Below are 14,209 nucleotides of genomic sequence, written 5' to 3'. Positions count from 1 at the left end.
TGGAGAGTGAGGGGGAGGAAGAGGGCACGTTGTGACATGTTTGAGGTTACTGTATTCCACAACGAACACACATGTAGCCTGGATTCTAGACATGTTGATAACCGTCAAGCAGCACCGTGGGTTGTTGGCCACCTCATTAAGAACAAGTTCAAATCAGATGGAACTAAGTACAAAGCTAAAGACATACAAAGGGATATGTTTCAGGAGTATGGGATCAAGATGAGCTATGAGAAGGCTTGGAGGTGCTGAGAGAAGGCACTTATGTATTCGAGGGGTACGCCAGTAGCAGCTTATAGTCGATTACACGGTTACTTTTACGTCCGGAACGAAGAATCCAGGTACTATTACAGACATTATCACAGAGGATAACAGGTTCAAGTACTGTTTCTGGTCACTGGCTGCTTGTAGGAGGGGATTTAAGTTTTGTCGTCCTGTGATTAGTATCGACGGCACGTTCTTGAAGACAAGGTTTGGGGGCATAATGCTAGTTGTTGTAGCGTACGATGCAAATAACCAACTGTTTCCGATTGCCTTTGCAATTGTTGACAGCGAGAATCATGACTCTTGGAATTATTTCTTGCAGAAGTTAAAGGAAGCGATTGGGGAGGTTGAAAACTTAGTGTTTGTATCGAATAGGCATCAAAGCATTGAACATGCTGTCGAGGTTATTTTCCCCGAAGCATGCCACTGTGCATGCTACAAACATATTTCTATGAATGTCACCCACAAGTTCAAGACTGATGTATGTAACACGCAAATATGGCTGGCCGCTTACGCATGGTCGAAGAGGGAATGTGATAGACATTTGCAGGTGCTTCGACAGATGGATCCTCCCATCGCTGCTTATGTTGACAATATAGGATTAGAAAAATGGGCTCGTCCTTATTGTCTAGGAGACAGGTACAACATCATGACAAACAACACTGCAGAAAGCCTTAACAACGTGACTGAAGAATTCCGGGCATATCCAATAACTACTCTAGTTGAGTTCATAAGGTTCACACTACAAAATTGGTTTGCTAACCGTCTCGAAAAGGCAAGTAAGTGTGTTACCCCTTTGGCAACTCATTTTAAGGAAGATTTGATAAAGCAACACGAGGATGGTAGACGTAGAAGTGTCCTACGTAACGGTGCTCAATTGTTTAATGTTAGAATAGGTGCTGACGGTTCTGACTTTGAAAAAGGCGGAGATGTGAACTTAGTTGAGAGAACATGCACTTGCGGCATGTTCCAATTGTTGAAAATTCCTTGTCCCCATGCATGTGCCGCAGCGCTTACTCAGAATGTCAGTCTCTACACTCTGTCATCCCCCTATTACACAAAGGAGACGTGGAAGAATACTTACGATGCAACAATTAATCTTGTGGGCGAGGAGGATGAATGGGTGCTTCCAGAACACATGCAAAACATGAGAATCGGTGTACCAGTGGAGAAGAAACCTCTAGGTCGTCCAAGAAAGAGCAATGCAGGAAGACTACGGACTAACCGATTTCCATCGAACGGTCAAAAAGTCAAGGAACCACGCAAATGTTCAAATTGTGGCGCATTGGGACACAACAAAGCTACTTGCAAGGCCAGGGTTTGAGCATCATTTTCGTTTTTAAATTGCATGCATTATTATTATTATGGTTTATGACATGTTACTTGTAGTTTTTTATGTATGACTATGTTTTATCGACATTTTTTCGACATTATTTTCTGTGTATGTGGTTGTTTTACGAGGTATCTCAGATTTTTGTATATAATTGTGTATTTCACGACACTTTGCGATATGTAGCGACATTTTCACGATATGTTTGAAAATTTAATTTATTCTGGACAAAGTCGTAAAATTGCGACTTTCCACGACTACACTAGCGACATGTCGCGATATAGGAAGAACTTTTATTAATTTTGGAAAAATTAAAAAATTGCGAGTTTCCACGACTACACTAGCGACATGTTGCGATATAGGAAGAACTTTTATTAATTCTGGAAAAATTTAAAAATTGCGACTTTCCACGATTACACTAGCGACATGGTGAGATATAGGAAGAACTTTTATTAATTCTGGAAAAAAATTTAAAAATCACGACGTTTCACGATTACTTTTGCGACATTTTGCGACATTAATGGAACTTTTATTCATTTAGTGAAAAGTCGATATCTTGCGACGTTTAACGATTACATTAGCGACATGTAGCGACAGCTACAAATTACATAAGTTACAACAATTAAAATTCTTTGCCATGTCGATGAGCCTTGCAATATTTGCATAGAGATCCAGGCTTCACCTGTTTACCATTAAAACAACCTAACTTATGAGAATTATCTTGTAGGGGTAAAAGTGAAGAAAATATGTAACTTATGAGATAGAAAATTGCTTTTATAGACAAAACTAGTAGTTGGGAAGGTGGGATAATAAATGTAAAAATTGAATTACACAATTGTACACATGTTTGTCATGCACAAAGCAATCTGGGAAATTTTCGCGACATGTCGCGACACCGGGCGACATGTTATCGAATGTTGCTAACATATCGCGAACAATGTCGCGAATGTTCATTTTCAATAAATTCAACCATATCTCTTTAAGAAAAAAAAATACAGAACAGTAAAGAAATATACCCGACTGTTGAACAACAGTGCAATGTCGGTTGCCTTGACATCTTGTTTCCGCTGGCCCTCCGGTGTTTTCCAGCTCAACATTCTGGGGAACTTGGTCCCGTTGCAGTGGGCATATATACTTCTTCCCCAACTTCTCAATTGCTTCGTATGCCCAATACTGAAAGGCAGGTACATAGCCACTAACAGTGTACTTTGCCTCCTGAGCAATCTTCTTACCCTTCTTCTTGTCAACATTATCCTTGTAATGTTGCATATTCTTTCCTAATGTCTCCATGAGCTTACGAAAAGCGTGCTCGCCCCACGGATACTTAAAGAAGAATTTGAGATCGTTAACAAACTTCAACATCTCAGGCCAAACTTGGACATTGCCCTCCTTTGATACTAATACACCTTCAATGAAAGCGACCAGTCCAAGCTTGTAGGCATCATCTTTATCTTCGCACCTCTCAAGTTGGAGCATAAGGGAGTCCAACTGAACAGAACTCTTCCCTTCAAAATAAGTCCGAACTAGATGGTCGTTGGACTTGGCGTGTATTTCCTCGTCTGTAGGGGCACTACCCATAGGTAAGCCAGTAATGAGTCCAAACTCTATCCGTCTGAATCTCATGTCATTTCTCCCTACATGAAACCAAACCTCATCCTCATTTTCTGTGTCCACTTTCATTTTTCGTAAAAGGAGGCTGTGGACCAACGCGCCAGAGAAAGTCAACTCTCCAGCTTCCCGAAAGTGTCCGAAAGGACTAGCCTTTACTGTGTCAACCAAATCCATCTCAGTAAACTTGGCCTTGATATATCTGAACCTATCTGTACCCCGATAGGTAAGACGTCCCGTGAAATGCGAGGAAATTGGAAGTTTAAGTTCAGGAGCCATCTGCAAAATTATCAACAAATTTGTTAGAAGTATGTCGTGAAACATGTCGCAGTATGTCGCTATACATCGTGAAACATAATCCTAAGTTATTGTTGATCATATCGCCAAATATGTCGCTAATATATCGCTAATTCATCGCTAAACACAAAAAGGAGGATGAAAAACTAGTCCTATGTACAATTGTTATATATCGCTAATCATGTCGCATATGATCGCAAACATGTCGCCAAACACACATACAAGTCGATAAAAATCATGACACCTACGTACTAAATGCAATATCGCGAATTATGTCGCTAGTATATCGCCAACACGTCGTGAAAAATACGGTTATCATAAAATCCCCAACTTTTCTAGACGATGTCGCGTTATGTCGTGAACATAGTCGCGATACGTCGCAAATTTTGCAAAAAAACCAGAAAATATACCAAAACAATGAAATTCAAACGAAATCAAACAAATTGAACATAAACTAACTACATTACTTTACAATGAAGCACAAACAATTAAAAAGTAATGAAACAACAAAAAAGTTTAGAAAAATACCTTTTTTTTATTGTTTTGGATCTGGGTTTCATTTGGGGGTGTCGCGAATTGGGGTTTCTCGATCTCGTCTCTGCTGGTCGCGATGTCCTCTGCTGGTCGTCTGGGGTTTCACGATTTCTTCTTCGAAGAGTTCGCGATGTCATCTGAGATTGGTTTCGCGATTTGCTCTGGACGTCTGGGGTCGGGTGGTGAGGGGGTGGTCCGTGAGTATCGCGTGGTGGGGTGTCGTGGGTGGTCCGGTGAGTGAGGGGGTGGTCCGTGAGGTGGTCCGGTGAGTGGGGTGAGTGGGGTGTCTGGGTTGCGTGAGAACGAGAAAGAGAGAGAGAGAGAGACAGAGAGAGAGAGAGAGAGAGAGAGAGAGAGAGAGAGAGAGAGAGAGAGAAAAGTGAGAGTTAGAGGGAGAGTGGAAGTTTGAAATGGGGAGGGTAATGTTGGGATTAAAGTTAATTGGAGAGTATTTTTTTTTATTTTTGTTTACCTAGTATATTAAAACAATATATGCTATTTTTAAGCATATATTGTCAAATTTCCCTAAAGAAATTCTCTCTCTCTAAAACTAATAGGTATTAGATTGTTCTACTGAAGTTAATTTTCCTAGATTTGGAAATGTACCTTAGTGTCGTGCGGCTGAATATAGAAAGAGAGAGAGAGAGAGAGAGAGAGAGAGAGAGAGAGAGAGAGAGAGAGAGAGAGAGAGAAGAGAAGAGAAATAGACGGTGTCTGAGCAAAAGAAAAAAAAAGAAAAAAGAAAAATTAAATAAATTTATTAATTTTATTTTTTAAAATATTTTTTACTTCTTTTTAAATAATTTTTATAATATTTAAATAATTAAAATCTTGTGAACTAATACAAACATCATATATGTAAAATTGTATAATATAAAATAGGAAGAGGTTTCAATGGTTACATTTTTATTGTAACCATCATGGTTACATTTTTTTTAAGCCATTAGATTACTATTAAATGGTTGTGATTAATTTGGAAATTAAATAAAAATAAATAATAAATAACTTGTAACCTGAAAGTAACATAATCATTTATTTCCTTATAAAACTTTAATTAAGATTAATTATATTTTAAAATTAAATTAATTATAATTATTAATTAATTTTTTGCAATTTATTACTATATAAGGATCTTTTAGCAATTTATTTTTTTATACTTAAATTATTTAAAATTTTATAGAAAAACTTTTTATAATTTAAAATTATACACATGTAATTTCATAATTTAAATTTTATTATGCTTGTAATCTTAATTTTAAATTATTACACTTAATTATTTAATTTTTTTATTTAAATATTTAAAAAGTAAAATGAAATAAGTTGAAGGATTTTTTAGAAAAAAAATGGCTGCACTTGTTATCGATTGATTAGCTTGAGGTCTCATACTTAGTTCATATAATTGTAACAAAATAATTAAATATCATTTAAAAATAATTAATTATTTGAAAATTTATTATAAGAAGAGAATTTTAATTTGGGTCAAAAGAAGTTTAATTTTTGTAAAAAAAATAAAATAAATTTTATTGTAAATATTATAAGTAAATGGCTTAATTATTAAAATAATTCAAGTAAGGATTTAAATATAAATATTAATTGCTAAAAGAGGTCTTGTTAAATATTTAAATAATTATTTTAAGAAAATAGTTAATTATAATTAAATAATTCTAAAAAAGGAATGTCTATTTAATTAATTATTTTAAGAAAATAGTTAATTATAATTAATTAAATCTAAAAAAGGAAAGTCTACCTATTAGTAACCTGCTATTACAAGTTAGAAAAAAATGTAACCATATGGGTACAATAAAAATATAACCATTAAATAGTCACCCTATAAAATATCTATCTTAGCACTTAACAGTTAAAATTTAACCGAATAATAAAAAGCAAAACAAAACTAAAATTTGGAGAGTTTCCCTCTAAAAACTTAGTTGTTGGGATTAAGTGTTACTATTTATATAATTCAAATAATATTATCACTAATATCCTCATATAATATTATTGTAAACTTACTCTTGTAAGCTATATTCCACATCTTTCTACAAGCAATTTTTTAATTTAAAACAACCCTTCACCTATCATTTCAAAGAAATTTAAATCAATGAATTTGATGAATTAGTCTTTCATCTAACTCTACAATAAATAATATATAAAGTAACAACTAATATCACAAGATTCATTTCCTTTTTTACGAGTAAAAAGATTAAATACCATCAAGCAAAACTCAGTTGGAAAACCTCTATACAAAAATAGATTATCTAACAAATGTCATTAATACACTACTACAATCTAAATGTTAGATGTCTCCCATTTTCATGGTAGGCAAATGTCATTGATAATTGGCATGCATTTGCCATAATACAAATATCAAAAGATCCAATTATTTACCATATCTTTACATAAATGTAACTCCCATCAAAGTAATTCAAAGCAAGAAAAAGGTCAAACCTCATAACAATGAAATTACAAGTTTTCGAAATCGTTTGCTTTGCACACACACACTTTTGACTTTCGAGTATATGCTTCAACAGGAATCAAAAAGAGTAGATCAATAAAATAGAAACCTCTGGTAAAATGTCCAATATGGATCACCCTGGTAATACAATTTCATCTTATGTCAACAACCCCAAACAATAAATAACTAATATACAAAATATTTTAATAAATATGTACTCTTACCATTTTATTTTGGACCAACTCAATTATTTGGAAGATGAAGTTGCATGCTCTTCATTACTTGCTTGTTCTGAAACAATAATCAATCAAGAAATTAATACAAAAAATAAATAAATAAATCAAGAGGCATAATTCATGATTGATAACATAGAATTATGCATACCGTTGTGTTAATTTCTCCCAAATCATTCTTACACTTGTTTTGATATCACCTTTCCAAACATCTTCTACACCCTTACATGAATCCACATTGTAAATGCTTGCAAGCATTGCTAGCTTTGTAATTACTTTATCTAACTTGGAAGTGATTACATTTCCACCAGAGAAATTCTCCATGCAAGGGCACTCAATCACAATCACTTTTTCCAAATTAGGAAACTGAATGTCACTATTTCCACAATTGAAACTTTTGAGTTTGGGTAAACGATGAAGCATTAAAGCCTTCAATTGGGGGAAAACCATGTCACCTGCTTCGTCGTCCACAATTACTTGATTAAATTGGTCACATTGAGAGATGGTCATTTTCTGGAGTTGTACTAGACTTTTGACAGTGTTGGAATTCATTAAATTTATTATTGCACCACATTTGATAATTTTGATCTCTTTCAAGTTTCGGAATGACACATTAAATGGCATGAACAAGCACTTCAAGTTCATTTCTTCTAAAATAGGGGGCACAACCTAAAATTATTAAAAATAATTAGGGAATCAAAATAACTAGAAAATGAATTATATTCCAAATAAACTACTATAATAAAAGTTCAAATGCAATTTATGCTTATTCAAATTTATAAAACCGTAATGTCATATACAACTTTAATCAGACTTTGTTTTTGACAAATTTTTGAAGGGGTTGTTTTATTTTTACATTTCAAAATAATTTTTTTTATATATTTTTACAAAAATTTACATAATAACCAACAGAACAACTTAAATCGTAATTCAAATCCACTTAAATATTAACAGAACAACCCAAACCGTAAAAATAAAGAAAAAATGATATATAAAGTTATTCCACATTTTTAAATTATACTTTAACATCATAGAGAGTGGTATGTGAATGACTGTATTTATAACTATAGCAAGTATGTGTGCAATATAATAGAGAACTAAAAAATGGAAAAAATTAAGAATTATTTAAAATTGAAGCTCAACTATGCCACCAGTCTTTAGTGATTATTTTTGATAAATTATGCTACAAATAGTATTTAATCAATAACCAAATCTCTTATAAGATTGGTCTTAGTAATTATTTGAACTATAGTTTTAATATTTTATGGTAATTCTATTTCAAAGATGAAAACAACATGGAATGTGTAGCATTTTTCAATGGATAATGCTATATGCATGTTCAAATTGCACACAATTATTAAATAAATAGTGTATTAAATGTTAATCATTTATATTTTTAAGTGAAACCATATTACTTTTAATCCTATGATTCATAGGAAAGTTGAGTTGTCATAACATATCACTCAACCATATAAAGAGATACATATATGTAGTACATATCATCATAGCATTCAAAAAATTATTTTCAGTGTTCTCTTTACTAAAATTTACCAAAAATCACCACTAAACATAAAAGGCTCAATTTTTTTTCTTGGAAGTGTCATCTTTTGTTACATTCTTTGACTACCTTTTCAAAACAGTGTAAAACATGTTCTACTAGAATATAATGCATGGAAGACCAATTGAAACAAAAAGGAAATGTGTACCTTTACACTCTGCTCTTCAATTTCTGTGGTGCAAGTCTTGATGAACATCTTTAGTTTTGGACATATACTTATATCCAATATTTCTAAAGATGGGCATTCGATTGCCAAATATTGTTCAACATTAAAATTTCTGAGGTGTGGATGATCATCAAGCTGAAGCTCCTCAATCTGACTTTCTTCTTCTCTAACTTCTTTTATGACTAAAATCTCTTCTATATTCTCACATTTCTCTATGCTTAGCTTCTTAAGATGAACCAAGGCTCTTGCCATAGCAGAAGAAAAAAGATACTTTAACTTTTCACATTTAGCAACCTTTAAATCTTCTAAATTATGCATGTAAGATACATCTTGGAGTTGATCTGGCCAAATCATCTCTATGGAATCATGAGATTCCAAAAAAAATTTCTCCATCGTAGGAAATGATATCTGCGAAAGAAATTGAAGATTAAATTAAGGATACCCTAAAATATAACAAAAAAAAAGAGAAGAGAAATACATTAAATCATTTCAACTTATATTTCTTACCATAGTGATGATTAGTTTTCCTTAAAGTTTAACCCACAATCGTTATAAAACTTAAAAAAAAAACTTTGTTTTAAGAAGGCCCATAGTTTGTTACTTCATTGTTTTTTCCATTAGGCTTCTAAAACATATTTTGTGCAAATTTTTACTATTCTCGAACTAGGATAGCATGTTTTGTCAAACCATAGACTGTTAAATTCTTAACGCGAACCACATGAGACAAAACTGTACACATTTAAAATAGAGATGCATAAAATACAAATTAAAACTAAAATGAAAATTGCACCTTTCTATTGAACAACGGTTCATCAGGTTTTTCAATTTCATTGCTGCAACTTTTTTGGAATGTCTTCATTTTCGAGCAACTATCGATATCCAACATCTTCAAGGATGGACATTCGATTGTCAAATGCTTTCCACCACTGAATCTTTTGAGATTTGAAAGAAGAAGAAGTGTAACTTCCTCTAGTTTAGGAAACAAAATGGTCTCATTCATACTTCCTTCCTCTCCTTCTTCTTCTTCTTTTGTGGCTAAAATCTCTTGCATATTCTTACAATACTCTACCCTTAGATTTTTAAGTTGAGCCAAGTTTCTTGCCACAGTAGAAGAAAAAAGATACTTTAATTTGTGGCCATGGCTAATATTTATATCTTTTAAATTGTGCAGGTAAGATACTTCTCGAGGTTGATCTGGCCAAATCATTCCCAAGGAAACAAGTGAACTCAAATCTAATTGCTCCAAAATAGGAAATGCTACCACCTGAAAAATAAAATCATAATCAACTTTATAAAAAGGAAAGAATAAAAACTAGTTTTTAAGGTTTAATGTTATTATTTGAGTTGTTTAAATTTAATTAATTTTATTTTATTTAGTACGTGTGTTATTATTCCTTAAACCCCCAACTAAGATTCGGTTAGTTAGTTAGTGTTGTTCATTAACTAACTTAACTGTTAAATATGACAACAAGTATTTTGGGTTTCTTGGTCTATATAAAGAGGACTACTCCTCTCATATAAAAGAGTACAATAACAAGAAGAATAGGCACAACACAGTAGAGAGAGATGTTAGAGTGAGAAATTGAGAGTGAGAGCTGGGATTGAAAAATTGTATTGAGTAACATTGTCGATTACATTGGCTCGAATTAGTGAGTTAATGAGTGTTGAAGGATTACACCATGAATGATTTACTGTGATTATTTCCTATAGCTCCTCAGATTGATATTTCTAATTTTCATTATCAATAAAGATTAGTGGCAGTGCTTTCAAATTGGAGTATGACCAAGTTCATATTAAACTTAGGATCGAAACCGTATAATTCTCGTGTGTTGTTGTGTCTAGAAATTATCTAGATTTATATGTGTTTATCTCTCTAGTATAATTTAACATTTGTTTGTTTAAGTGTGATTTTAAAGTTGGAATTACAAAAGTTAATTCCTATGGACTAAATTTCCTACAATATAGATATTAAACTTTTGAACATTTAAAATGTAAAGTGTACCTCTTCATCGATCAAAGGTCGTTCAGGTATCTTAATTTCATTGGTGCAGCTTTGGTGGAATGTCTTCAATTCTCCACATTCCCATATTTCCAACATCTTTAAGGATGGAAATTCGATTGCTAAATATTGTCCAACACTGAAACTTTTGAGGTTTGGAAGAGAATAAAGTTTGAGCCACTCTAGTTTAGGAAACAAAATGGTCTCCTTCAAACTTCCTTCTTTTTTGACTAAAATCTCTTGCATATTCTCACAGCACTCTACCTTGAGATTTCTAAGTTGAACTAAGCTTTTTGCCACACCAGAAGAGAAAACATACTTTAACTTTTCACACTCTTCAATAGTTAAACTCTTTAAATTCTCCATGTAAGATACTTCTTTAAGTTGATATGGCCAAATCATCTCTATAGATTCAAGTGAACTCAAATCTAATTCCTCCAAAACAGGAAATGCTACCACCTGCAAAATAAAATTATAATTAACTTCATATGAAGTGAAAATAAAAATGATTGCATATTCAACTAACTGTATGTTTAAAATTAAAATTTCACAAGTATGAAGAAGCTATAAAATCCTAACACTTAATTGATAAAAGAAAAAAAGCTCATGCATACCTCCTCCATAAAAAATGACAATGCACTGCTATTTGGTAAGGAATTCAATGATGATGAAGTGGTGAAATCTGGCTCCCACTGAACTGTAGAGAATTGAATTAATTTTGGTAACTCACACAGATACAATTTTTGTAATTTGAGAAACTCAATCTTCTGTGAGGTGCCATTTTTTCTTCTATGGAAAACAATGTTCTCCATCATATCACAATACTCTACTTTAATTTCTTCAAGCTGTCTAACAATATTTGAGGCTGGAAACATACTTTTCAGTGTGTGACATTCACTTACTGCGACGTTTTTCAACTTACCAAATGAATCTGCTACCAATTCTCCATCACATATCTTTCGCAGCTTCTCCAATTTAGTGAGAACCATATTCTCCAAGTTTCGAAAGACAGGGCGATTACAGTACATCAAGGTTGAGCTAACAAGGTATTCAACATTAGGAGCATCATGTAAGTCGAAAATCTCTAATTCGGGAAAACCATCAGCATTTGATATACAAATGTCAATGGTGGTATCTTCACATCCCTTGAGTTGCAATGCTTGGCATTCTTTCATAAGCTTATTAAGACCATTTTCATTCATCAAATTGGCGTTGTGAAGCTCCAACTTCAAGACTCTTGAATGTGATATGTTCTCCTTTTGCATGAAATTAAAGGATGGACCTACCATTATTTGATACCTCTTCATCTTGCTAGTAATGAAGTCTTTTGGCAAAAGATTATCATTATCGATTTCTAAATACAATGTGTTCAGCCGGGGCAAATTCTTTAGCTCTGCGAGACTAGCATTACTTCTTTGGTTTCTGACTTTTTCAACCTCCCATACTTTACACACATTTCTCATGTACAATTCTTCTAAATTTATCAGACTTGAGATAACATTAGGTTCAATTACCCTAAGCTTTTCACAAAAGTCTAAATTTAGCAACTTCAAGAGAGTTAGTTGTCCCACCTGTTTTGACAATATTTCAAATTTAGACTTTGAAAGATCTAGACATTTCAAGTTCTTGAAACCTCCAAGAAATGTTGTGTCTTCTAAGTCACAATTGTTTAGACAAAGAGTTTGGAGACTCTCAAATAAACAACAAAATGATGAAGGTGGTGAGCGTAGATCAACACGATATAACTTCAGAACTTTTAGTTTTCTTGTTTCTTCGAAGAAGAATTCTGAAAGACGCTTTTCATGAAAAGTTGTGTCAATCAATGAAACAAGCTTCGGGCATGGCAATATGTTAGGCAACTCAGTCCTAATATCAATAAGCAATGACTCTACAAGTAGACCTTTGTTCTTTTCTTCAGGCAGTTTTGCATACTCAGATACTGAAAACCAACCCTTTTCTGAGGCAATTGGTTTGAGAACATCGCGGATTACATCATGCAGCCTAACCCAATGATAATAAATGTTGGAATTGCTTTCATCACTTGGCAACAATAAACAATTCTTTCTCAACATATCTATTAGAGTATGCAACTTGTCTCTTGCAGCTTCTAATGTATTGGCATTCATTAACAACGGCCACCCCACACCATACATCAATAAATCATTATCAGATATGAGTTCATCTTCTGAATATGTACTGCAAAGCAATAATAATGATTTGGCCTCTTCACTTTCCAAATAATAGTAACTCATCTTTATAGACTGAAACACTTTTGAGTCCATACCATCAATATTCTCTGAGGCAGTGTTTCTCATTTCGTGTAAGAAAGTCCTCCATTTGGATGAAGGAGCATCTTTCAATGCAGCTGCCACTGTATTGATGACAATTGGAACACCCCCACATTCCTTAACCAATTCACTCAAAAGGGGTCTGCAATCAGGATTTTCATCAAGTGTTTTGTCCACAATTTTTGTAAATAACTTTGTTGATTCATCCTCTTGTAAAGAATCAAGAGCAAACTCAAGCACAGGACTGTATAAACCTTGACATCTCGAAGTAAATAGAATCTTACATCCTATTTGGTCATCGTTGAAGTGTATTCCTATATCAAACAAATCGATTTTCTGCCAAATATCATCAAGAATAATCAGAACCTTCTCTTGTTTACTTAACTCTTCACGAAGTTTTATTGCCTTAGTTAATTTGGTTTCATGATAACCAAATTCAACACCAAGATCCTTTGCTATTTCACATTGGATATTTTCATAATTGGGAGTTTGAGAAATGGCACTGCCCATGATCACCTTATCAAATAAATTCGCCTCCTTCTTCGCTTGTCGAGCTATTTCTTTCGCAAGTGTGGTTTTGCCAATACCACCCATTCCATGCAGCCCAATCATCTTTACATTACGATTTTTTAGTGCATCAATGACTCCTTCCAAAACTGATCTTCTTGCCTTGAAGGAAATATAATCCTTATCATAAAAACGAGAAGGATAAGAAATCCTACCATTAAACTCCATGTACCGTTTGATCATTTCGTTTATGGTAGTTGTTATCCTTGATAAGGTAATTTCATCAATCATTACTCGTGGATGGAACATGAAATCACTAAAGTTTTGGCTGGCATGCTTTGCCATTGCACGATTTTCAGATAAAGCATTTTTTGTTTCATTGAGCCATTCTATAACACTATGATGAATTTCATCATCCACTTTTTCATCAACCATAGCTATGACTTCTCCTCTGTGTTTCTCCAAGATGTCTAGTTGTTCAATGAGTATTTTCACATTCCTTTTGTAAGTTGCATAGTGACACAATCGATTCACATGTCGTAGGCAACCAAGAAATGTGTTTTTGCATAGGTCATACACAGCTGATGTACCAAGTGATGTAATAAACTCACACATTGTAGTACTCTTGTTTGCTTCTTCCTTTAGCTTCTTGTTTTCCAAATGTATCAGAAAAATAAAAAAGTGCATGTTAAGCTGAATGTATATGTTAGTAAAAATAGATAAGTGAAATATAATTGTTATGCACAACAAATGATTAAGACCAGCAAACACCATAAATGAAAAAATTATATATAAACGTACAAAGAATTATACTAGTTGAAGGCATAGCATGTGAATCTATGACTATGAGCAAAATCCACTATAAATGGTGAAGAATACAACAAAATATAACTTTGGCTTGGTGTTCGAACCTCGTTAAAAAAAAAAAAAAAGGTGTTCAGTTAAGTTTCTTGCATTTGCCATTTAGTTTTGTTCT

The 14,209-nt window shown here is 33.3% G+C and overlaps 1 protein-coding gene across 2 annotated transcripts; it reads right to left on the bottom strand.

Annotated features, from left to right (window-relative positions):
• Positions 1-6,281: 6,281 nt before the first annotated feature.
• On the bottom strand, positions 6,282-13,967 carry LOC115724595 (disease resistance protein At4g27190). 2 transcript variants are annotated; one of them, XR_009688262.1, is made up of 7 exons: positions 11,053-13,967; positions 10,442-10,897; positions 9,230-9,703; positions 8,422-8,847; positions 6,867-7,384; positions 6,707-6,773; positions 6,282-6,620 (listed from the first exon to the last, which is right to left on the bottom strand). XR_009688262.1 is itself a non-coding variant. In XM_061116991.1 (6 exons), the coding sequence occupies exons 1-6, from the start codon at positions 13,918-13,920 to the stop codon at positions 6,761-6,763; spliced, it is 4,755 nt and encodes a 1,584-aa protein (XP_060972974.1). In that variant the 5' UTR covers positions 13,921-13,967; the 3' UTR covers positions 6,282-6,760. The 2 variants fall into 2 exon arrangements, 1 of the variants encoding a protein (XP_060972974.1); XM_061116991.1 differs by having other exon boundaries at positions 6,282-6,773.
• Between the last annotated feature and the right edge of the window lie 242 nt (positions 13,968-14,209).

Source organism: Cannabis sativa, chromosome 6, assembly GCF_029168945.1.
Source record: "Cannabis sativa cultivar Pink pepper isolate KNU-18-1 chromosome 6, ASM2916894v1, whole genome shotgun sequence".
Lineage (NCBI taxonomy): Eukaryota > Viridiplantae > Streptophyta > Magnoliopsida > Rosales > Cannabaceae > Cannabis > Cannabis sativa.
This window is presented reverse-complemented; position numbering and strand designations above follow the sequence as displayed.